Raw genomic sequence first — 27,211 nt, forward strand, 5'->3', positions numbered from 1 at the left:
GACCTGTTAGGCAATTATCCCATGTGACTTTGAAACGACATATAGTAATTTTTCTTTCATTTCCAAGTTTTAGATAATTTTCACAGCAGTCCCCTATTGCATCATAAATAATCTCCAAATATTATTCATATTACAAGAAGACTGACATCATTTTGTTTAGACCTGATTAATTTACGTGGGGGCAGTACAAGATGTTCGTTGACCATGGAAGCCTCTGGGTATGGACAGCAAATTCAGAACTGCTGTTTTAAGCCACTACTAAGGACAGAAAATTAGCTTCTGTAAGAAAATTTCAAAAGGAATTTCTCATTGCATTTTCAGAATCCTTCCTCCAGAATTTTTTTTTCTCTTACTCGTTCTTTTATTCCAAGGTATATTCGTTTCTTATTGCTGTTCAGGTGAATTACCACAAGCATTGTCATTTAAAGCAACAAAATTTTATTCTCCTACTACTTTGGAGGTCAGAACTCTAACACAAGTCTCATTGAGCCAAAATCAAGATATTAGTAAGGCTGATTCCTTCTGCAGGCCGTAGAGGGAAATCAGTTTCCTTGCCTTTCCCAAGGTCCAGGGATTCCTGTAATCTTTGGCTTATGGACCCTTTCCTTCATCCTCAAAGCCAGAAATGTAGCATCTTTCAATTTTTCAGTCTCTTTCACTGTGTCTTCTGTTTCTGTTATCACATCACCTCCTGTCTGTCTGACCCCTCCTAGGCCCCTCTTATAAGGACGTTGTGATTACAGTAGACCCACCCAGATACTCTGGGATGATCTCCCCACTTTAATATACTTAACTTGATCCCATCTGTGTAGCTTCTGTTGCTACCTTCTGGGTTCCAGAGATTGGGGCACGGACAATGGGGAAAAGGTGACATTTATTAATCCTACCACACAAAGGTAAGAAACTCAATTCAAGAAATGCATCTGTACCATATGCCTATAGTACCTAGACATTTTGGTGAATGTTTCTGAGTGGCCAACATCTGATAGATTTCCTGGCCTACTAAAAAATTATCTTCCTTTTCACCCGTAAGTCTCTGATCAAATAAATCATAGAACAAATAATAGACCAGTTTGCAGAGAGAGCTTGGTCCCACATTTGAAGTACAGCACTTTTTCTTTAATGGTGGGTTTGCTATAACTGATTAAATGAGATCTATATTATATGTAATATACCAGATACAATCCTGCTATATTAGTCAGAATTCTCCAGAAAAACAGAACCAACAGGAGAGAGAGAGAGACAGAGAAAGAGAGAGAGCATATGATTTATTTTGAGGAACTGGTTCATTCAATTACGGTGAATGAAAAATACCATGACCTGCCATTTGCAACTGGAGGCCCAGAAAAACAGATGATGTAATTCAGTCTGAGTCCAAAGATCTCAGAACCAGGGGAGCTGATGGTATAACTCCCAGTATGAGGGTAGTAGGAGATGATATGAGATGAGATGGCCTAGTTCGACAATAAAGCAGAAAAAAGGAAGCAAATTCCTCTTTCCTTCACCTTTGGTTCTTCTCAGACCCTCAAAATTGGATGATGCACAGCCACACTGGAGAGGACAATCTTCTTTATTGGGTTCCCCAATTCAAATGCTCATCTCATCTGCAAACACTCTCACAGACACACCCAGAAACAATGTTTAATGTGGGCTCCTGTGGCACTGTCAAATTGACACATAAGATGAACCATCACACCTGATCTGACCTTATTTACACAGCCAATTTATTCAACTATAGCCTGGTTATTTAAAAAAAAAAGATAGATTTGTATTGATTTTATGCAAATAACCACATTGCCATAAAAGCTACTAAGTTGTCTCTGAGTTCTGAGGGGTCAGGGAGAATAAGGTGCCATGTAAAGAATGTGTCATTATAGGTTAACCAAAAAGAGGGTTAAAGAGATCAGGAAGAGTATAGATCTTTTTATTTCCTTAATAACATATGTAAAACCATATCATCAATATTAAAGCCAAATAACCACAAGTAGATTCCCATCAGCAATTCACTTAATCATACTTGTCTTATAACGAGTGGATGTTGGATCCACACTTGGTTTTCAAAGGTCTTCTGCTCCTGGACTATTAAAAAGAGTCCTGAAAATCCTGATTCCATCCTCTGGTAGAATTAGTCATCTAAGTTACATTTTAGGATCCGAAGCCTATACCAATGACTGTTTAAAGTGCCAATAGGTAAGAGCATTTCTTCGCACCTTGTTCCCATGAGGCTCTGAGACTGCTATTCTCAGACAAAGCCTATTTCCAGACTGTAGTTTACGGCAACACCTTCAGAAAAACATGAGAATAAAGCAGAAACCACTTGCTGATGGTGGGAATGAAAGTCTGTCTGAGACAATTACACAGAGGGTAAGTGATAATGTGTCTTCTTGTTAAGAGTAGGCTAAATATTCCATTTTAAAAGAGAGAAAATAAAACTCTAGTTATATATTAATGCAGTATTTGGGAAAAAAAGATTCACAAAACAAAATATATATCTTATTAATAAACCAATTAAAGGTGGGTAAACTTTGCCAAAATTTTAACACATTTCTTTGTTTTTATTCAGATTTACTATGTGCATATATTATACTCCAAAATTCTGTTTCCTCCAACCTTCTATACTACACACACTCATGCTTTGCCATTCACTATGCTGTTTCATAATTTGGAACATATTTTCTTTTCACCTTGTAAACAAATATATATCCCATTACCTTATATACATGACCTTGCATAAAACAACCCCCTAAAGACATATACATTCTTTGAACATCATCTTCAAAGTGGCAAAAACAAAATGTTCATTAACATGACTCAAAGTTACAGCCTCTCTGTAACATATAGAAATAATGCAAGGTATATAGACATTCATAGGTATAGATAGATAGACACATTACATCTAATGGTAACCACCATGCCAATATTATCTCTTAATGAGAAATGACTCAGATATCCAAGATTATCCATCAATTAACTTGCTTATACACTAGCTCACAATCTTAATAGAAACATGGAAATTACATTTGAACTGATACATTACAAAGCATAAAAACTGTTTATACAAAAATTTTGTCAAAATTCTAACTCAGTATAATTACATATAATTTTACATCTTCATTTTAAACATTATGTGTCAATTCCTTCTTGCCTAATCAGCAAACCACTTCTAAGTTTAAGAAGTTTTAAAAGTTCAGATTAACTAGCCTCTTTTCAGGAAACCAAAAACAAAACTGTAAAACAAAAAAAGTACATCAGAACTATATAATTCAAAATGATAATATTAGCAGAGAGATATGCAATGCTTTTTAAGCTAATTTTTAAAAAATCAATTAAATGCTATCAAATGCACACTTCCATGACATGAACTTGCTTTTTTGCAGAGAAAGGCTTCCAAGCTAGCAAATTTCTGTAGTTTTTTTTAAGGGTAGCAGTAGTGTATTTAAAATTCAGTTTCTCTGTAACACGAGAATCCTGAGAATATTGATACAAGTAATTAAATCTATAAATAATAAAAACAGAAAATCTTTAATTTGCTGTTTTATCATCTAATTTATTCATACACAATGAGGTAAAAAGACTTTTTTTTTAATTTTCAGAGATAGGTAGTTATTGAGGGCTACAGCTTTAGTTCTATAACCTTAGCCATATCTTGAAAGTAAACATAGAACATGAAAACTCAGGACAGAAAAGTTGATTGTCATTTCCAGTGAACTTGAGACATAATCTTGCTCATACAAAAGAAAAGTGTTAATAAACCAGGTTTTCAGTCATCTCTCACCCTGCAGAGTTAGATTATCTGCTTCTAGCTGATAGATCACCACAAGATGAGAACAAAGTGCCAGGCTCACAATTATTGCTGCCACCAAAGGAGAACTTAACAGCCACATGCAGATCAGATGCACATAGACGCTGGGTTCTTGTGTGTTCATGAGACCTGCCTCGCTGTCAAACACCCACTCCTCCATATACTCAGCAGTGACCCAAATGAGGAGACACAAAATGCTCTTCTGAGTAGGCAGTGGAGGTGGCACAGTGGTCTGAGACCAAATAGAGGTGCCTGCACCCAGTTGTGGAGGAGAAATGACTCAAGCTGTGAGTTAGATTAAGGCACTTTTTAGCTGACAGACTTGGCCAAAACTCAGAATCAAAACACATAATCAGAAGACAAGACAAGACATCAGCATAAACAGAGACTCAACAAAAATGAACTCTGTTGCTGCCTAGGGTTTGCTCTAGGACTGGAATGTGTGTGTTTGTGTTTTCTTTTTTTTTTTTTTTCAAAAAAAAAGCTGTTTCTGAGCTTAAATGGTCCATAACATTGGCTCTGGCAGGTGAGTGCATTTAGGTACTGAGGTAGGACCATTTCCAATTTAAAGCCAGTTATATGTGTGACTCTAGTACAACATAAAGAAAGTAAGTATTGAAGATGTGTCTAACTGAGGGAACCAGCAGGATGATCAAGCTTGTTCTAAAAAGATGGAGTGGCACGATGGTTCTAGAGGCCACTAGGGGAGTCAAAGCATCAGGATAAATAGCTAATGCATGTAGGGCTTAACACCTAGCTGATGAGTGGATATGTGCAGCAAAACACCATGGCACACGTTTACCTATGTAATAAACCTTCATGTCCTGCACATGTGCCCCAGAACTAAATAAAATAAAATAAAAAGCTGGCTAATCATCAATACAATTATAATTTTTGAGGTTATCTTTTCTATTAGAAATCATTTATATCTCTGCCAGATATAAATCCTATAAATCGACATTTAATTTCATAGAATCTGCATCTTAAACAACAGTAAATTTAAAACTAAAGATACGCTTCTTTAAAGAATCAAATCACCCTTGAGTGAAGCTAACATACTATGGACACCATGACAAAGGTCATGTAAACTTTTTTTTTTTGCTTTAATTTCAAGTTTTTATATTTTATTAACAAATAGTCACTTAAAAACAATTTTTTTCTTCACCTTGATCTAACAAGGAAAGCTAACGTTTGAGTTCGCCATGAGCCTTCTTCCATCCACGATGCTCTCAGAAGAAAACATAGTTTCCAATATATAAGTGAAAAATAAGAAATCTCTCTCAATAGGAAACAATTTATTCAGTATGGCAAAGGACAATGACTGTGTCAAGGAAAATTCTAGAAAGGGAGGATTTACATTATTTTACATATTCAAATTCCTTTTCAACAGATACTGGTGAGGTTGCAGAGAAAAGGGGATGCTTTCACAGTGTTGGTGGGAGTGTAAATTAGTTCATTCATTTTGGAAAACAGTATGGAAATTCCTCATAGACCTAAACACAGAAATACCATTTGACCCAGTAATATGGGTATATACCCAAAGAAATATAAATCATTCTGTTACAAGGATACATGCACACTTATGTTCACTGAAGCATGATTCACAATAGCAAAGACATGTAATCAACTCAAATGCCCTTCAACAATAGAATGAAAAAAGAAAATGTGGCACATATACAACATGGAATACTATGCAGCCATTAAAAGAAACAAGATCATGTCCTTTGCAGGGACATGGATAGAGTTGGAAGCCACTATTCTCAGCAAACTAATGCAGGAACAAAAAACGAAACACCTCATGTTCTCAATTATAAGTGGGAGCTAAATGATGAGAACACATGACACATAGCAGGGAACAACACACACCAGGGCCTGTCAGAGATGGTGATGTGGGGAGGGAGAGAATCAGGAAGAACAGCTAATGGATGCTTGGCTTAATACCTAGGTGATGGGATGGTCTGCACCACAAAACACCATGGTACACTTTTACCTGTGTATCAAACCTACTCATTCACACATGTACTCCTGAACTTAAAATAAAATTTGAAGAAAAAATTTCCTTTCAGAAAAAACAAGTAAGTAAAAGCAATCATTTTAACTAATGACATTAAGAGTTGATTATCACAAGAGCCCAGAGTTAGGTGCTAGCCACTTACTTCCCTAATAACAAAATATATGCATTTAATTTGGACAATAAATATCTTGAGAAAGAATATACAAATAAGATATTCATGAAACCTTTTGTTTTTCTTCTTTTATCTCTTGATTCCTGACTCTTGATCATCAGATAACGTGTTCAATAAGAGGAAAAAAGAAAAGTCACAATATTTGATTTAGTTGTTATTAAGCAGTTGTAGACATGAAGGTCTGATGCAGGGTAGAAATTAAAGCTCTTTCCTAAAATAGGGACAATAGTTTAAGTATTGTTTTCTGTTTTAAGTGTACTATAATTGTCCCTTCTGCAAATGCTTCTATATAAGGCAAGCACATGGTAATTATGAATAATATAATTATATATCATTATCTAAATTGTATATGCTTTAGCCCTATCCCAGAAAAATGGATTCCTCATGGATCTTATTCATCACATCCAGGAATTAATCATTGCACATTCACCCTAATCAATAGTGTATTGATGATTAATAATGCTTATCAGCAATTAGTTTGCAGAAAAACAACACATACAGAATGCAACTCATCTAGGGGGTGAGAGGCAGGAAGACATGGGTAATTGTGTCAGGAAGGCAAACTTGACGTTGAAGGTCAAAAATATTTCCATTCAGCGAAGAACCACACAGGGAGTCTTTATAGGTATTTGAGGCAGAGAAGGAAGCATTGTTAAACATGAAAAGAGAACTTTTTTGCCACTTGGATGAGCAGGAGGAAAAGCGAGAAGTGGGAATTACTCTGCACCAGTGATTGGAACACTAAGTTCAAGAATAAAATCAACGCAAGAGAATCCAAACAAAGAGTCACAATAGGCACACTTAGGGAATGAAACTGGATTTCTGAACTGGGTTTTAAGACCCTGCTATAAGCTATATGCTACACTAAGAGATAACTGCTACCAATTCTGTACATTTTCAGAGAGCCCTGTACACTCTGGACAATGTACCAAATTGACTCACAACATGACCCCCATAAAGGGAAAGTTGCCTTTAGAAAAAAGCTTTCTGAAAATCCTGTAGAATGTAGTGAAGATAACTACTTCCTTTCAAACAGGTCAGGAGGACAGTTGGAACTGTACATTGTTTAGAGGCAAGAACAAGGGGCCTGAAAACTGACTTAATTCGAACCCCTACCACAGCACAGTTTGCCGCTCAACCAAAGCCTTACGCAAATTGTTTTCAGCTCTCAGATAGATGCTATAAGCCTAATACAGCAGCTTATTTCATGGCTCTCGTTTAACCCATCAATCCACAGAGCCAGCCTTTGGTTTGCAAAATAAGAAGGAATGACCAGAGTACAAAAACTAGACTAGAGGTGTGACAGGGAGAAAAGGGAGAATGCAATGCCAAGAGGTGTACCTAAATATACACCAGAGGATACCTCCTATGTGCATTCATTGCTGATAGTTTTTGTCCCATTGCAGAGATATGATTACTTGGATCTCAGCCAGTGTAACAGCAGGTGTTACTACTGACCATAAAGATATGCCATTCATTTTTAAAGCTAGTGCCAGTGTTTGGTGTTACGGTCTTCCTTGGCAATAAACTCAAGAGACTAGGTACTAGGATCTGAAGAAGCATTTCTTTTTTTGTGTTATAGCACTGGGGCAACATCTAGTTTGCCATCAAGACTGCTTAGAGGAAAAAGCTGGAATATTTTCTTGTTCACAGATCACTCCCCATCATTGATTTAACTTCCAGCGCCATCAAGTGATAAAATGTACTTTGGTTATAATATCCATCCTATCTGAATGGTAGCCAGAAAATATGTTTTGGCCGATTATACTGGTTTCTTACATTTAAGAAGAAATAAACTGATTTCTTAACATGCTCTTTACGAAATTCTGTCTATCCTACTATGGAACTATTTTCATTAATATTGAAAGGTAAGCAAGCTGGTGGGACAGGGAGATGGAGGAATTGTGCTATCCCTATGTTCATATGTGGGCATATGAATATGATTGTATACATTTTGTTCTATGAGAACTACCCACTAATCAACTCACTGCTTACAATATTAACATTCTCCAAGTCATTCTCCCCAGTTATAAAAGACATAAAATGATCTCCCTATAATGCACATCTGACCATGGCACTTCTAAGTTTAAAACATCCCCACAATTCCCCAAAGGTCTACTGAACAATGTCCAAACAAACTAGCATGCTTCATAATGTCTTTATAAATAGACTCCTTGCCTTTGTAGGCTCATTTCTCATCATTTCTCACCTTGCATTAGAGTCTCATGGCAAACGTGTAATTTAGTCTTTATTCCATGTTTTTACCCGGGCTGTGACTCTTTGCTTGGTGGCCTTATCCTTTGTGAGCTTAGGCAGTCTTGCCTTCAGGAATCTTTTGCTGACTCTTTATCTGCAGTTGGGATAACTGCTTCATCTCCATATTTCTTTCTTCAAACTTCTATGCAAATCTTTATCCTCAAACCTAAGGTGCTTTATGGAAATCCATTAATGTGTTTGTTCCTACTAAACTGTCAACTTCTAGGTGCTGTATTCTCAGCATACTTCCCTGCACAGAGAAGATACTCAATAAATGGATATTTTCCAAATGAATTGATAGTGAAAACATAATTGAACTGAATTCTGTAGTCTTTTCTCCCCAACCAGATAGTAATATGTTTTACATTAAAATCTGAGTATAACAACTGTGCTTTATGATTTATATAGTCCAGCTTGCAGACCATAGGTGCTTAATGAATGACTTTCAATTTTATAAAACCCCTCTATGGTATTTTGCCTAAGATACTAGAATTCCATAGCTAAAGCTCGTTTTATGAAAAATCTTCACTTGACATGCATTCCTCTGTGGCCTAAAAAAAAGACAAAATGACTCAACCAAAGCCACAAAACTTGATAGTGGCTTAAAGACTAAATGTTCTTTTGACTCCCAGTCAAGGATATTTTCACCATTTTTAGATGGGATTATGAGTTGAGAAATTGTGAGTTAAAAGAGAGGAAGGAGTGACAGAAGATAGAAAAGTAAAATACACAAATTAATAAAATTTTGTTTTGGAACAAATTAGAGTGAGAAAAAAATTAGTGTCTAAGGGCTATGTCATTTTGTCAGATACTAAAGAGAATTCAATTTAGTAAAATAATTGGGTTTGACTGACAAGCTTCCAATACTGAGTGGTTCCAACTCAGCTAGAGAGGGCTGTCTGCCTTACTTAGTCCACCAATTTAAATGCTAATCTTTTTTGGAAACACCCCCACACGCACACCCAGAAATAATGCTTAACTAGATATTTGGACATCCTGTAGCCTAGTCAAGTTGACACATAAAATTAGCCATCACAATGTCCAATGTAAAGTCAAGGTTGAGGCTAATTTGTAGGTAGCATGAATCCATTATGCACTTTATGTGCTGGTGAAATTGCATAAATATGAACATTTACTTGGAGACCATCAGTCTGGTCATAATTTGTAAAATGAAATACAGTATAGACAAGTGAAGGCTAAACCTGTGAGAAAATAAAAGCCAAACTCTAGAATTATGAAAGTGGGAAAAGTGAGAGGCAGTTATAAAACAATAAATGTTAAAAATTAAAACCCTTCAGGTTAATTTTATATCTGAGTAGCTTGGCTGAAGTCACACTGCAGAGATTCAGCCCCAGAGGTCTGGAAAATTCAGTGTTCTTTTCCACTGCTTTGCTCTGCCTCTTGGCCAAATGGGTAAATACATTCAACAGATATACATGGCACAAGTAACTGCAAACACAGTATAATTCTTCAGGGTCTTTTCATTTTATGCATGTCTAATGAATTTGGTAAAGTCAAGAGGGAGAAAAACAGCTAAGTGGATACAAAGATCTGAGTTTTCCTTTATCCCCATTTGTAAGTGAAACTCAAATAAACAAGGTGGCAAAATCACCTAATGATTGATGCTAAAGACCGCCCCCACCAAGGGCCACAGCTTTTTATTTAATAAAACCACAAGAGACATCCAATATGAGTTATCTGTAGGGCAGACTACTGTGAATTTTTTTTCATTTGAAATGATATTGATGTGTCAGATAGGCAGAAGAGCGGCTCCCTCAAAAGATACTCGTGTCCTCACCACTGGAAACTGTAAATGTTACCTTATATAGCAAAAAGGCCTTCGCATGTGATTAAGTTAAGGATTTTTAAGATGGGGATATTATCCAGGTGAACACTAAATACAATCCCAACTGTTGTTACAAGAGAGAAGCAGAAGGAGATTTTTTGTTGTTGTTGTTTTTGTTTTTGTTTTTGTTTTGAGATGGAGTCTTGCTCCCTTGCCCAGGCTGGCATGCAATGGCACAATCTTGGCTCACCAAAACCTCCGCTTCGCAGAGGGAGCTTTTATGCAGACAGAAGGGGAGGAGGAAATGTGACCACAGAGGCAGAGACTGAAGTGATGCCACCACAAGAGAGCCACCAGAAGCAGAAAGAGACCAAGAATAGGGCTTTCCCTCAAGCCACCAGAAAGAGCATGGTCCTGCTGACACTTTAATTCCACTCAGTAATACTCATTTTGGATTTCAGGCCTCCATAACCTTGAGAAAGTAAATTTCTCTTGTTTTGAGCCCCCACATTTGTGCTTATTTGCTACAGCAGCCACAGGAAATTACAATGCCAAATGACGCAAACACGCTAAGTCATAAACAGCCTAAAAACCATGCAATACATCACTGGACTATATCCTTTTCACTGAGAAAGAATAAACAGGGGCTCACTTCCACTAAGCCATATCTCAAAGAAAATTTGGATTGACCTTGGGAAACAGAATATTGTGATTTCTCAGACTTTGTGTATTCCATTCCATTTAGGTAGTTATGATTACAGGTTTGACTGGGTTAGGATGTTAGAATTGACAGAATGAATGACTGCTAATAAAATGACAATGTGTTCTGCTATCCTGTCGCTGAACTGATGTGATAGTTTATAACAGCATGATGAAAACAAGTAATTGGATACTGTAATGAATTTGAGGTATTATAATTTTGATGGTCTCAGGAATTATGATAAGTGTTAAACAGTAACAGTCACATTCCTTCTTGTCCACAGGCTCGGTGGGATGGCTTGACTGGGCGTATCACCTTCAATAAAACCAATGGCTTGAGGAAGGATTTTGATCTGGACATTATTAGTCTCAAAGAGGAAGGAACTGAAAAGGTAACCTCCTTATAATATAAATAAATAAAATAACAAATGAACATTGCTCAATCATTTTTACTAAATTGCACAGACAAGTAGGTGAATGATGAAGTGACTCTCTTCACATGTTATTTTGCATCCAGTTTGTTTATCTCTTTTTTACCTATAGATAGATGTTGATGTGCTAGATTCTTAAATTTCATGTGTTAGTAATAGCGATGCTAACTAGTGTTTATATAGTGCTTCATTTATATAGCAAGCATGTTTATATTATTGCATATATAACCCTATAGTTGGGTGTTATTAAGCCCAGGTCTTAAAGGTTTTAACAAATTGAGTTTAGACTTGGAAATACAGAAGCTGTCAATGGTTTATCGATGGAATGACATCCAAGGGTTACCCAGAAATTATTTTAATTGCACATTTTATCTTATTTTGAGATTGGTGACAGACAGAATAAAGTAGGTTAGAAGAGACTTGTTAGAGCAAATTTACATTGCATTCTTAATTTTAGGAGAAATGCCAAAAAACTGTATTTTAACGTTAAGTTCTCACTTCAGGAATAATTTAGTTGTAATTCTGAATCTGTCCATGTTTAAAGTTCTATTTTAGTTACTATTTAGAGTAACAATTGTAAACTATTTGGTTAAATAACAATGATAAAATAATTTGGCTTCTCAGTATATTTTATTAAATCGATTTTAGTATTCATGACTACACGTTGGAATTAACACTTAAGAGTTTGAAGATTTTGCACTGAAAATGTTACAGAAAAACAACTGAAACCCCCAAAACAATCACCTAAACAGAAAACTGTGTAATCTGACATTTTTCCCCAGTATAGTGAATAAGATAGTGTGCTGAATATAACAGTGGCTTTAGGAACAATCGATTGCTTGCCTAATTAGAAATAGTTGGGTTGATTTTTTTTAAATGAGGTAAGGTTTTCGTTTCTGTTCTCTTGCTTTTGTTAACTGGGACACATTTTTTTCTGCTGGTGCTAACTACCCCTCCCCCTCAAAAAAACATTAATGGAAACAAAGATCATTTAGGCTAAATGTAATAGAAGGTGACCACTAGTGTGAAATGTTTGAGGAAAATAATTCGTTTGCAGCTTTGAGCGTACACATTATACATGCAGGTTTCTCCGTTCAAAAATGCCTCTCCCATCCTCTGGCTTTCTCTTCACTCGGATTTGCCCCTCTGTTGGTCTGACATGCTCTAATAGAGCACATGGCATCCAGCCAGCCTCCACAATGGTGTGTGGGATGTTGGCTGGAGGCAACGACACCAAAAAAAAAAAAAAATGCTTGTTATTATTTGGAAGCCTATAGTATTTTTTAAGAAAATGTCTTTGAAGCAGGAGTCTTTCCCGGACTCTGTTCTCCTCTTATGTATAGCACTGAAGAGGGGAGAAAAGCTGTTGAGGAAGCATCTTTTTGGCTAGGTGAATGATGAACTAGATGAAGCTATTGTTATGCTTTCACAGCTATCTATACACTGTAATACTATGCACATTGCATTGATGTTTTTCCATCAAAGGCAAAATTGAATTAGATGAAAGTGTTTTGTATTTGTTTCTTATCTCTTCATGGTTTACAGTAACTTTTCTTTCTTCAGGTGTCTGGGGCTCAATTCCTGAGAAGGCTGATTGAGTCTTAAGGCAATAGGGAGAAATCAACATATCTCTCTCAGGAGCAGAGGGAGGAAATGTCCAATCAGCCTCTCTTGGGATTAATAGGAATAACTATTAGAAAAATCCCATTCTCACTTTCACTCAAATTTCTACTGCCTTGAAGCTCATAATCAAAGAATAAGTCATGAAGCGTTCTTTTTTTTGGTTAGGAATTGTGTGTGTGTGTGTGTGTGTGTGTGTGTGTGTGTGTGTGTGTTGATTGATTTGTTGGTTGATTGATTTGAATTATCAATCCCTTAAAAGGGAATTTTTAAGGAACAATGAAGCCCCTTAATACTGCAGTATACCAGTATACCTTGAAAAGCACTTTAAGTCATTTTTTTGGTGTGTGAAAGGAAAAGTAAAAATGCAGTCTTACCACCAGGTAACTTCTGTGAGACCCAAGTCTTGATTGTCTCTTTGCTGTACCTCTTGTCAGGCTTTATACTGAATTAAGATGCAAAATTCCAAACAATGGGTGGGAACTGTAACACTCTAAGCACTCACACACCATGATTCCATCTGGGTTTCACGCTCTATTTTAATTAAGTGCTATTTTTATTTTATTTTTCTCTCTGAAAACCAAGGCTGCTGGCGAAGTGTCTAAACACTTGTATAAAGTGTGGAAGAAGGTTTGTACTCTGACAACCACTGCAGGAAACCTGAGGGTGGGATGGGGAATGTCATTGGAAAAACCTGCGTCCTTCCAATATTGCCGGACCTGTAGCTCTCCAATTGCAGTTTAGAGGGGATGTCGCATGTGAAGAGAGAGCAAGAGTGACTAAATATGTTCTCTCTCAACATCACCTGTGAATTGAAAACAGGTTTGCAATGGATTAAATAATGGTGGATTAAAATATTTCCCCCAAGATTATTTTTGTTTCTCCCAGGCAGGATCAGTCCCTGTTAGGATAGAAAGCAGGTAACTGTAACAGAAGGAGACACTGACCTATTTACATTCCTTCTCAAATCACTAAGTATTTTCCCTAAGTGGGAGAAAAGCAACAACAGATTTGATCCATTAGACTAGTCAGAGAGGCTATGGCCTCAGAAGGCTAGGACATCTCCTTCAACATCACTACCACAAAGTATGAACCATTTTCAGAAGTTTCGTTTTCTTATGAGCTATCTTTTGTTTTGTATGATATCTTCATCAGAGCATACTGTCTTGCAATTTGTTTTAGACCCACAGTTGTAAAGAGGACACAAACATTAGGGACCTTGGAAAGGAAATGAGATTATCCCGTGAGTTATAACACCCACTATTTTATAGTTTATTATACAGTGCCATGTTGCCAATCAGTGTGCATAGATTTATATAAGCCAATATTAGACATTAAAAACATTTGGATCAGAGAAAGGTCCCAGTGATAAGCAAACATTTTCTTTCATCTCCCCTCTCTTTCTCTTCCTCCTCTCCTTTCTTTCCTCTCTGTCTCTCTCTCTAAAACTACTTGGTAAAAAATCTGTGGACTGATGATGGACCTTAAATTGCTTCAGGTTGTTCAACTTGAACAGCTTTGTCAGGTTCACTTTCATCTTTCAAATTATCAGCTATGTCACAGAAAGTGTACACAAGTTTTCTCCCTGTAGCCAAAAGCCTTGTCTCCCTCTTAGGAATACTCGGTGATGAATTCAAAAATTTTTTCTTTTTAAGTTTTCAAAACACAGGTTTAAAAACCTTGTTTTGATCTTCAGTGAGCATGGCTACTAAATGCACACAGAAGGTGATCAGTTTCCTCACTATTATTTCACTGATAAATGGATGAGCCTAACTGGCACCCAGAAAAGAAAAAATGAAACTTATTACACTAATCCTTCTTGAGACTCCGGGCACTTTGAATTAATCTAATACAAATATCCTAGGGAATGGAATCCAAGCTTTCAAATTATATGCAGGGGAGAAGGGGTGTCCTCTATTTATCACTAAACTGCAATAACCACACCCACTTCCCACGGATGTAACTTTCCGGTCTTGATCCTCCCTGCCTTCCTGCCTCTTCCTTCCTGGTAGCCCATCATGTTCCACATTGTAAGTTGCATATACCGTGGTGTGCTGTTTTGTGTTATGACTGTTCATCAAAAATTCACAGTAACCTGATTTCTAGCGCAAGTGACCCATTCAGACCCAAGGAGCACATTGCACTTTTTCCAGAAGTCTCCAACTTAAACAAAAATCCATCTTCATCATATTTAAATTCCAAAAGCTTTCCTCAGTACTCTGACTTATTTTAGAATAATATTATTCACCCAAAATTCTTTCCAAAAGAGGGAGATAGCAATCTTTACAACATCCTTCACTAAAATATTTGTTATGTAAGGCTCATAACACAGGAAACACATATACCTTTATCTTTTCCCTAGATACCTGATTATTTCCCTCAGCCATTTTAGATGTTGAGTTTACATGAATCACTGCCTAGGTTTGGAAGGTAGATACTAGTTATTCTCTGAACGTCCTTTTTATTGCATTGCTTTAAAAAAAAAAAAAGTTTGCTTAATGTCATTTGGGCACACGTTTTCAAATAATTTTCTCAGTTGTCCTAGATGACAAATGGCTGTTCCCTTGTGCCAGCTTACAAAGTGAAAGAAATCAGGGCCATATAATTTAGACATTGAGCGCTCCTCTCCACCAGTAACTGATCCACGCTCCACTACTTCCCACTGGTAAATAACTGTTGTCTTCTTTGAAGTTTGAAAATTGAGGTTCCGCTCCCTGGAGGCACACCTCCTAGGTCACAGAACAGAACTGAAATGTCAAATGTCCAGGCATCTTCATAACTGCGCCTCTCTCTCCAGCACACATGAATCATGAGGTGTGACTTATTTAAAGAAAGACATTCATTTCCTGACAACATATTTATTTACTTCAAGTAACAGATAAAGCCACTTGACTACTGGGGTTTAAAAGACACAGGTGCACATATATGCTCATGCGCACACACACCACACACACACACACACACACACACACACACACACACACACACGCTTCTGTTTTGCTGATTACAAGTTTGGAAACAGAATATTGAGGTCATTCAAATTGCATATATGCACTGAATATTTCCCAGGATTGGCCTGACCTTTATTATATTTTGATACTCTTCTAGTCTACATTTTAGGGATTTTCTATGGGTTCCTCTACAGAGATAATAAGGGAAAAATTGGTCACCCTTTTCTCATTTTAAGGAGAAAAATTTAAACTGAATAGGACTTGGGACTTAGTTGACTGGATCAGAAGCAGCAATGATCTTAGTTTCTGCACTTTTAGTGCAGATGGCAAAACAAAGAAAAACCAGACATCAGGCTGTGGTGTGTATTTGTCTACAAGTTCAAGTTTTAGTTTACAAGACAGTGATATTGCTAGGCTATTGAACACAGTCATTTTCAAATATTAGTGTAGTTCCTTCCGACACACACATACATGACGTTAATAGAAATAAGATTTAAAGAGAATACACCTTTTTACATAACCAAGTGGCTAAAAACAGTCATTTTCTCCACCCTTCAATACTTACTTAATTAAAAATTAGATTTCATTCTCCTCAGTGTCTATGTGAAGCTTTAATTAGAAGTACAGTCAGGGCCCAATTTACACACAGTTTTCATGAAACTAGGAGTTGATTGTTTACAACCTAAAGCATAGCCTTGGATGAAAATCAATAAACAGGTGTATTTAGCCTTAGTTACATTTCCTAGAAGCAAGAGTCCCTGCCTCAGAAGAAGGGGTAGAGGTGAGAAGAAAAAGAAGAAAATGCTGTCCACTTTTCCTGACTCTAAAGCCAGACAGAGAAGGCTGAAGATTATTCCACCAATAGACATATAATGTGCATTCTCGGTGATACTTATCACACTAGATCCAGGAAATGTTGAATGGTTATTAACAGTACAGCCTACAACCCAACAAACACCTCTTTTCAGGCAGGATCACAGTATTTTCAAATGCAAAATCTATCCCATTCCCCCATTTACCTACACCTGTCTCTTTATTTCTCCAATCAACTAACCTTAATTAAGTATAAGAAAAAAAAACTGAAATGGAAATAGTTTACACTGATGTGTGAATGTGTAATATTCCTTGAAAATTCCTCAAAGCATTGATGTCTATAAAAAAGACACTTGTCCAGCTATATAAATTTCTAGCTGCTAAATATAGGCAGTAAATCAGAGTCAAGAAATAGAAAAGCAAATGGGGGTGGAGCCTAATGCTCCTGCCTGTCTTCCCATTGGAGGAATATATTTAGGAACCAAGCATACATCTACTCTGTGCATCTCAGGGCATGTCCAAGTGTTCCTGTTCCTAAACTGCCCCCCTTTTCAGAGTTTTTTTACTTTATTGGATTCTGAATTTTTTTAAAAAATTATGAATGAGTCCAAATTCCTTCATGACAGGTAAGGTTGAAGAAAGTACTGAGACAGTCTTTTGAATGTCCTCTATTGTTAACATGTGTGCAGCTCTTAACACACACCAACACTTCCACATACATCATCTGACTATTTGATCTTCTTGTTATTCCTATGAAATATTTTATAGGTAAAGAATCGACTGAAGCTCAGAAAAATTAGAATCTCATCCAAGGACACACCGCAACAAGGTCCTCCTCGCTCTAAAACATACTTGCAGGCCACTACATGAGGCTGTCATTAAATGCCTGTAGAAAGATTCAGAAAAATAGCTCAAAATCCCTAAGGCTCCTCTTCCGGATTCCCTCACAGGCTGAAGAAATCAATATAGTTCTTCATGGCCTCATAACCCAGGAGTGACTTGGCCACTGGGGAAAATTGTGGATCATTATTTTTTAAAAGAGTAATGGGCTTTACCGAATGCCAATTGCCATGGTTGGTTTTGTGACAGAAAAATCAGTGAGCAGTAAAAGTGAGTATACTCACTGAAGGAGTTCATGATCAAGTGGGCAGACAAGACAGTTGAACAGATAAATAATAGGAGAAGATGCTAGCTGCTGTGACAGAGACATGAACAGAGTCCTGCTAGGGTTCACGAGATGCACTGTTTACCCAGCTTTGGCTTCTCAAAGGAGACAGCCCCTGAGCTTAGTCTATTTCTCATCCACATGACATGTTTTCTTCCACTTGCCTTTCTCTTTTTGTAGAAAAAATAAAATCTTTATTTTTTCAATGTCTTGCTTTGTCATCCAGGCTGGAGTGCAGTGGTGCAATCACCGCTCACTGCAGTCTTGACTTCCTGGACCCAAGCGATCCTCCCATCTCAGCCTCCTGAGTAGCTGAGACTGCAGGCATGCACCATCATGCCTGGCTAATTTTTTAAAATTTTTTGTAGAGATAGGGTCCCACTATGTTGCCCAAGCTGATTTTGAACACCTGGTCTCAAGATATCCTCCCACTCTGGCCTTCCAAAGCACTGAGATTACAGGCATGAGCCACAGCACCCCACTGTCTTTCCCTTTCAGATGCCTGGTGTCTCCACCATTTATCCTGCTCCTTCACTCCATTATTCAAAATTTTTAAATCAATTAGTGATATCACTTTAGCAGCCTAAGGTTTATATTAGTAGAATGTAAGATCCACAAGGGAAGAAACTCTTGTGTATTTTATTCATTGTTATGTCCTCAGGTGCCTAGAACAGTTCCAGGCACATAAGTAGATCCTTGGCAAATATATATAGGAAGAAAAATCTGATATTCATTTAAAAATTCTTAAATATTTTTAATTTAAAAGAGAACAATGAGCTTACTAAATTTAAAACAAAAAGACCTCCACTTACCCTGCCCCCAGTAGCATAGATATATCCTCTTTTGTCTACACATTCATTTCTCCATTATTTCATTTTCACACATTTAGTAGCTTCCACTGTGATGCCCTGGTATCCCAAACTGTGAGCTTTTGCCCATGCCTGGTAGAGAAAGAGCCTCTCTTTGGTATAAATGTCACACTGACAGCCAGCAGCCTCTGATGTACTGTGTTCTGCGTAGATTGGGATTTGGAATTCCAACAGTGGGCTTAACATGACGGACAGCAACAAAGACAAGTCCAGCAATATCACTGATTCACTGGCCAACCGAACACTCATTGTCACCACCATTCTGGTAAGTTGACTTCATAGGATTGAGGATGTTTTATCCAGACTACTGCCTTAGACTTTGAAGCATTCCTCAACTGTCTTTTTCAAGCCAACAGTTCTGTCTGCAAATATCTATTTTTAACGGAGACACTAAAAGCCTGTGTTTGTATGTACTTACAATGAGATTGAATTACAAGCTTCCAACATTGTTCTGAAGATCTCCCACCTCCAATCATTGCCAGTCCTGCTCAGCCCCACCTCTGTCGCCTCCCAGCTGGTCTCCCTTACTTTCTGGCTGCTGGTTGGTTTCAACCATGTGGAGACCCTAGCAAGAGACTAGGGAAGTGGAAAAAGAGAGGTAACAGAAGCTCTTCTCCCGTTCCCTCCCAACCTCTACTAGAAGTTTTTGCAGAACCTCTGACTTTCTACAGTCATAGCTTCTGCTTGTCAATGGCACTGTTTCTAGGGTCCAGCTGCCCTGATCTTCAGGAGTACCCTTTCCTCCCTCCGGCCTCAGCCCTGGGTGGTACGGGTTTCCCCGTGAGGTTCTTGCCTGTGTGTCTATGACTTGCTGCCAAATCAGACTCCACCTCCCTTGGCTCCTTTTGCTCTGCTCACACTTCTGTACACAGCTCCTTTACTAACTGCTCTTGAAAAATCCTGCCCTCTGTTAGAGCCCCAGTCATGCCCCCATCCAGCCACTGTACAGCTATCAGTTGCTTATTTTCCGTGTTTTCCTTTCACCAGGGAGTTAGTTGAGCAGCAGTAGACTTCCCTGAAATCCTTACTTGCAGACATCCTGCCTTACACCAGTCCATAATATCAAACCAATTTATTGTTGATATTATTAACTTGTGAGAATTCTTCCTCCAAAGTAAAAACTGTTGCTCTTCTGGTTACTACTTTCTCTATGACTGTCTTATGAAAATAGAGAGTTCTCTGTTGTGTTTGAATGACCCCACTACAAGTTTATTTGAGGATAAACCTGAAGAATATGTCAGCAGTATAGCAACTATTAAAATATTATAAAACAAAATGAGCATTCATTTAGTCAAATGAGCATTAACAAGGTTATAGACACATGGTAGTAGGAAAATGTACATTATTTATAGGAGAGGGGATTGATCATGTACCTGGATAAGCAGCGAATAACCAGATGTGAGATTTAAGGTTTCAAAAAAGAAAATGGGACAGATGATAAAAGACATAAAAATGGCCTTCGGAATGGGCTACCCTGAAGGAAACCAACCAAAATGTGTAGATAGTAAGTGAATAGTTAAATTGGGATGAAATTTAGATGAAGAAATGAGAATAGTCATAGATAGGAAGTGCAAAGAATGAAAGGAGATTTTTAGTGATACACATTTCTCCATCATGAGGCTCTGAGATAAAACCCAGAAGAGCAAAGGGGTCATACAAAGAAAAGCTTGGGTATTGGTACAGCAGGTGTCCAGGCATCTGGGCTCCCATTGCCCTCTGTGCCTTCCTTCTTCTCAGACCCAATATTTAAATGTGACTATGTCTCCATCACACCATTTCCTCACAGCCCCACCCTCCACAGAGGAAGGAGAAGCTCCCATCTAAAGAGGCAGGTGGGGAAGAAACAGTAATAGAGGAAGTGTTCTGTATTTATACAAGGCATAGGCAGGCAGATGAGTGAATGACTTCAGTATTCTCAGCTCTTCAAAATCCTTTTCAAATATTTCACATCTTCAAGCAGCTGCTGGAGTAAACTCTTCCTTTCATTATAACAGGGTTTTCATATTTGGTTTGTTTCCTTTAGGAAGAGCCCTATGTTATGTACAGGAAATCTGATAAGCCGCTATATGGAAATGATCGATTTGAAGGATATTGCCTGGACCTGCTGAAAGAATTGTCAAACATCCTGGGTTTCATTTATGATGTTAAACTAGTTCCCGATGGCAAATATGGGGCCCAGAATGACAAAGGAGAGTGGAACGGGATGGTTAAAGAACTCATAGATCACGTAAGTTACAATATTTCTAATGTATCTAAAATATGCATAAGAGAAAGTAAGAAAGAAAAAATTATTACAGAAGAAATGTTTCGTTTTTTTGGAATTGTAAAAATGTTTTAAGAAGCAAAGGAAAACAACCTAGAAATGGAGTTTGCTTACTTAGAAGGGCAAGTAAAGATAAAAATCAATGATAAAAATATATGATGCATTAGTTTGCTATAAAGAACTGCCTGAGACTAGGTAATGCATAAAGAAAGGGATTTAATTGACATAGTTCCTCATAACTGGGGAGGTCTCAGGAAACTTAACAGTCGTGGCAGAACACGCCTCATCACAGGGTGGCAAGTGAGAGAATTAGTGCAAGCCAGGAGGATGCTAGACACTTATAAAACCATCAGTTCTCATGAGACTCACTTGTAATCACCAGAAGAGCATGGGGAAAAGTGCCCATGATCCAATGACCTTCACCTTGTCCCACCCTTGACACATGGGGATTATTACAGTTCAAGTTGAGATTTGGTTGGGGACACAGAGCCAAACCATATCATATGGGTCCTTTCTTTCTTTCCTTTTTTTCTTTTCTTTTCTTATTTTTCTTGAGATGGAATCTCACTCTTGTTGCCCAAGCTGGAGTGCTGTGGCACCATCTCTGCTCACTGCAACCTCCACCTCCCAGGTTCAAGCAATTCTCCTGCCTCAGCCTCCTGAATAGCTGGGATTACAGGTGCATGCCACCATGCCCAGAGAATTTTTGTATTTTTGGTAGAGACAGGGTTTCACCATGTTGAGCAGGCTGGAGTTGAACTCCTGACTTCAGGTCATCTGCCCTTTCTGGCCTCCCAAAGACTGGGAATTACAGATGTGAACCACCATGCCCAACCATGGGTCTTTCTTGCATACTGAACATAAACTTGAGTGAATCTCAAATTAAGAATTTTAAAGTTTTCAGCTCAGAGCAAAATCTCATCATGTCAACTAATAGTACAGCCAAGTTGGTCATTCCTTCTTTTTCTCACATTCCCTTTTAAAACATCCTTCTGTATTTTTGTCTTCACTTAGTTCCAGAATTATATATATGTTTTTGTACATATGTATTTTATACTTTCTGTTTTCTCTTTACTGATACTATTTCATAAACATAACTGTGTAAATCAACTTTTTTTGTATTAGAACCAGTTATCACAGGAGATTCATGACATTTACAAAGTCCAGATATTTGCAAAGAAGCCAGACTAAGCTGATAATTTTGAACTTGCTTTTGCAGAGGGCTGACCTGGCAGTGGCTCCCCTTACCATCACCTATGTGCGGGAGAAAGTCATTGACTTCTCCAAACCCTTCATGACCCTAGGCATCAGCATTCTCTATCGGAAGCCCAATGGTACCAATCCAGGCGTCTTCTCCTTTCTCAACCCCCTGTCTCCAGATATTTGGATGTATGTGCTCTTAGCCTGCTTGGGAGTCAGTTGTGTACTCTTTGTGATTGCAAGGTAAGCTTAAGAACCACTGAATTCACAGGAGGTGTAGGTCAGTCTAGATTCCTGTATGTCCCAGAGGCAGACAAAAATTAAGAACTTCGAAGTGTACTTTCAGTTTTGCCTAGTGTTCTATTCTTTCAGGTTTCCACATAAAAGCCATTCTGTAAATGAATGTTTTCTAATTACTTATAAAGTTACTTTTAAAAGGGAGGAAGATAATTTTTAATACAAGTTTAACTTTATCTCTATTTCAAGCAACATAAAATGGTTGTTTAGCCATTTTCTTTGATTTATAACAAAAGCAATGCCTCATGCCTAAAATGTTTCCATAGGAATAGTAAAATGGTGTCAAGATATCTGACCTCTAGAATATTTTGATAAGCAAAACATTAAAAAGTTAGCAAATAATTATCATAGCAAATAAAAAACACTGAAGGAAAAAGATTATCAAATCCTTAGAAATTAAAAAAATACTTCAAAATTTCTATTAAATTTATTTTGAAAACATTAGAAAGTTAAAGAGAATTCTAGGAATAATGCTAAAAGGAAAGATTGCTTACATACAGAGCCTGGGGACATGAAACCTTTGTGCTACCATTAAGATGATTCAGTTGAGGTTTTTAGTTTTTGAGACTTAATTCTGTATTTAACTCTTTCGTTCTACACAGTTCCTTAAAAGATTTTATACCTTTCAGTAGATCATATTTTCTGAACACCTTTGATGCTAAATTTGAAAAAGCTATTTCATCTTTCTGTTGACTTAAACATTTGCTATCCCTAGATAAACCATGTTTTTTAAAAAAAATTGCTTTTGTATATCCCTACTTGTTTTCAATCACTTTCACCTTTCAACAAAACTCGCGTGAACTTTTTCCCTAATCGATTTTTGTTTTCCCTTCAGGAATTTCTAAGAGAAATATTTCTTCATGCTAGCTCTTTGTCATTGTCCACTGTCTGGTTTTGATTAATGCCAGGTAACTCTTTCACTGGTGTAATTATAAAGAAAGCTTGGGAAAATAACCCAGGCTGGAAAGGTTTTAAAGATCCACAAGGCAGACATACCGAAACCAAATCAAAGTGTGTGCTCACATGTGGGTATTTATATGTTCAAAATGAAATGAATGTTTTCAAGCTCTCTATGCCTTTTAGAGTGTGTCATTACGAAAGCTCAGATTTTGTTTTTAGCGACCAGATCTCCCTTTCAGTATGCCTTACTTCAGAAAATAAAATATTGACAGTATGTACAGTAATATCATCCTTCTATATTTTAATACTCTAAATCAGTGATTCTCAGCTAGGAGTGATCTTGTCCCCAAGGGAAGTTTTGGAATGTTTGCAAACATTTTTTAGTTGTCACAACTGGGAGTAGGAAGTAGTACCAAGTGGATGGAGCCCAGGGATGCTGCCAAACATCTTACAGTGTGCAGGACAGGCACGCCCCCAAAAATTATTCACTCCTGAATGTCAGTAGCACCAGGGTTGAGAAACCCATGCTCCAAACATTGCTTTGGGTATTAAAATGTTTAAAAATAAATTGTTTATAATTTAATAAATAATTGTTTACCTTTGGAGGTATATTTTTCAGTGAAGTTAATATTGTCTTGGAATGGCCATGTAATAAATGACCACCCTAAGGCAAAGCACCTTCTAATAAGGAATCTTGTATTTACTTGTTGTTGCATATCTCTGCCCTGAAGCCCATGCCTCTTGGGTGATATTCGGACTGGTAGAGCAATTCATGCAGCCCAGAGCAACAGAAAAGTGAGTTTTCATACTTCGCAGTCTCAGGCTCTGTCTAGAAAGAGATGTTGATGAGTAGAACAGGCAAGGCGATGCTGATGAGAAAATACATTGCTTTTATGTAAATAAAATACACATTTATTACATGACTTGATCAAAGCCAGCAGAAGAAGAAATGCCAGCAGCATCCGAAAGTTCTCACAAGAACACAGGCTGAAAGGACCCTTTTACACTTGACTCGAACTGTGCACTTAAATCTCCTTATTTTTGTCATCAGAGTATGTCAGAATGGCATACCATTCAGTTTTCCCCTCCTTATTTTATCTGTTCTTCCATAAGCTCATGGTGACCCAGACCTCCATATTTCCGGACTGCACACATTTTATTTCTATTAAGATAATAACATCCCCACAACCACCATTGATGCAATCCATTCAGCATTCCTACTCTCTGAGAGTACCATTTATAAGCCAGTCCTTCCTTATTTAGCTTATTCTTCTGTCTCCCCTTCCACTGCTTTCTTGCCCTGGTCTTGGTTCAGACATGGAGGTGTTATGCATCAAATGCAAACTTGGAAACAGTATGGTGATGCAATATAGAAAATAACTCCCTACAAGGCACAAGCATACTGTCATGAAGACTCTACTTCATTTACCTTTTTTACACCTTTGAATCCATCCCTGCTTCTACTTCATAAAGCCACTAAATATATATTTAGAGGTGATTTCCAAAAACAAAATTCTGCTTAAGTAGATGTACCAATTCACTTTTACTTCCCACCACCATAGTTTGAGACCATGAACTCAAGTAACTCTGCACCCTCAGTTACCACCTTAGTGTTTTGCATTCCAAGTTAAGAAAGTGGAAATGAAAAACAGTAAATCTCATAATCATCTATAGCTCTAGAGAGACCTTTGAATTTATGTTGTGAATTGTATTCTTTTTTGTTCTTTAAAGAGGAAAATAAAGCCCCATCACTGTATTTAAGTGAATGCCCTCACTAGATAGATGCCTAAAAATTAGTTGCTGAACTGAATTAAATGAATAAAGATGTAGACATTGGGGGGACAAACTAAGGAAAACAATATTTAATTATTATGACTTTTAACAAGTATATATGTTGGTGTTTTGGTTTTGTGGTTGACTGTGTGTCCACTTTTTGAAAAATATTTAACACCAAGAAATTATGTCCATCATAAACAATTTAAATAGATCAATTATTCGATAGAATATCTGCTTAAGTTTTATAATTTATGTTTGTCTTCTTAAAAATTGACATTTTTAAAATTAGCATTTGGCAGAAAAAAAAAATCCAGAAAAACATTGAAAGTAAATTCTATGGTTACAATACAAACCCAACCATTAGATTACAAATTCAATAGAGCGTTCTCCCTTAAAAGATGAATGGATTTTTCTCTCCTCAATGCAGCCTACTGTGCATTCTCAGCCACAAGAATTAGACCCTTAATTAGAAAACTTCATTGTGAGCTTGTTTTTATATCTTTCATTCAAGTGTAAGGCTGGCATAAATAAACATAAACCCAAAGTGAACTTTCGCATTTCAACATAAGGCTACTCTTCTATATGCAAGTTTTGTCACAGGTTTTAAGCACATTTGTTCCCTTTTCTATCATTTTAGTAAAGATCAGTATTGATTTCTTTAGAGTCATTCGGGGATAGCAGTTTTGAATTATCTTTGGTGTAGGTCACATATTAATCTTTTCTTCAGAATTCCTAATGCTGATACTGCTGTCACACTGGCATCTTTAAGCAGGCATTAGGAATTCCAAGCTGGAATGTCTACATCCAGGCAACAGGTAGGTCTATTGCATTATAGAAAACCAGTGTCTTACAGCACAGCATCGTGTCACTGTTTAATATTCACCAGACCACATACTCCACAAGTCACTCAGAATCCCAGAGAGAAGGAACCTAAAATATCTCTGCAGAGCAGGCAGAATCACATTGCTGTTTAGACAGTTTTACTTTTTGCCACACAAAAATTAGATTAATTGCTCTCTTATAAGTGCAAAGGATGAAACAAGACCAAGTTAAAAGCAGCATTCCAAAGAGGAAAGTGATGAGCTCATTGATGGGAGCATATCTGAGAAAGAAATGCCAGAATATTGAAGGGATGGTGGTTGCCAAGTCTTACAGTCTAGTTGAAAAAAATAAAACCCCTTCTCTTGAATACATTAGCCTCTAAATTTATTTCAATTAATATTTTAAAATTATTGTACAAGTGACAATGATAGTGTTTAAGTAATGAGATCTTTACTCTGCATGCTGTTTCAATTAATAGGTTCATTAATATTAGTATTCATTTCTTTAGCTCAGCAAACTACTATGGCTGTAAGAGTGTGCAAATTCAAAACTTAATTATATTGTTGAAACATTAATTAAAATGTATTGGCATGGCATTGTCAATTAAAGCTATATTCGTCGGCTTCATAGGAACCTGCATGGTGTACCCTGCAGCTGTGGAGAAGCTGCAATAATGAGTCAGATTTCATTATGCTGGGATCAACTACCAAGCTGTTATCCCAGTGCCCCTAAGACTCAATGAGGAGGTACTGAGCACGTTCCAGAAAGTGTCTGGAGGTTTAGAAAATGGTTTTTCATGAAGAGGAATTGCCCAGTTCCTTGTGCTGGATTCACAACATGCCTTGTTTTCATATACATAATGCATTCACCTTAAGCCCAGTTCTCCCCAGTGTGTCAGCAACCTGCCATTGTTTACTGCTGAAACTTTGTGGCTGGAGAGCACTCCATGTGTTCTCATGGGCTTTATGGGGTTTTAACCTTACTCAAACACTCCTGCTTTATTGAAAAGACCCAATGGCAAATGGCTAATCTTTCAGTGCTAAAAATTACTGCATTTTAAATTACTTCCAGATCACTTTGTTGAGCTTCTGCTAATTTCTTTTTGGAAAAATAAGTACCACTTGGCAGGATAGCCCTGGAAAGTAATCACAGAGCAGAGACCTCCTTTGGGCTACATAGGTCAGATCGATGCTTTAAAAAAATAGAGAAAGAACCAAAAATGTATTTGGTTCTGCAGATTTTTGTTTTAAGTACATCCCTAGAGATATCTGGATTCCCTTCTCTTTACAAATAAGGAAATTGAGGCCAGAGAGGTTGAGCAAATTGTCCCAAGTTGACTTCCCACACTACTAGCTGTTTTTCCAGAAACGTTTAC

At 37.3% G+C, this 27,211-nt stretch overlaps 1 protein-coding gene across 11 annotated transcripts in view; it reads left to right on the top strand.

Moving 5' to 3' along the window:
- Nucleotides 1–27,211, top strand: part of GRIK1 (glutamate ionotropic receptor kainate type subunit 1) — a 376,605-nt gene that overhangs the window by 303,854 nt on the left and 45,540 nt on the right. For 6 of the 11 annotated variants that reach the window (XM_074389366.1, XM_074389363.1, XM_074389365.1 and 3 more), the window contains 5 exons: nt 11,014–11,121; nt 13,366–13,410; nt 18,730–18,843; nt 20,602–20,805; nt 22,061–22,284. In XM_074389366.1, the coding sequence (XP_074245467.1) occupies nt 11,014–11,121; nt 13,366–13,410; nt 18,730–18,843; nt 20,602–20,805; nt 22,061–22,284 (695 nt within the window). The remainder of the gene's footprint in view (nt 1–11,013; nt 11,122–13,365; nt 13,411–18,729; nt 18,844–20,601; nt 20,806–22,060; nt 22,285–27,211) is intronic. The other 5 variants (XM_074389359.1, XM_074389361.1, XM_074389364.1 and 2 more) reach the window with 1 other exon arrangement.

This window comes from Saimiri boliviensis, chromosome 18 (genome assembly GCF_048565385.1).
Source record: "Saimiri boliviensis isolate mSaiBol1 chromosome 18, mSaiBol1.pri, whole genome shotgun sequence".
In the NCBI taxonomy this organism is placed as follows: domain Eukaryota; kingdom Metazoa; phylum Chordata; class Mammalia; order Primates; family Cebidae; genus Saimiri; species Saimiri boliviensis.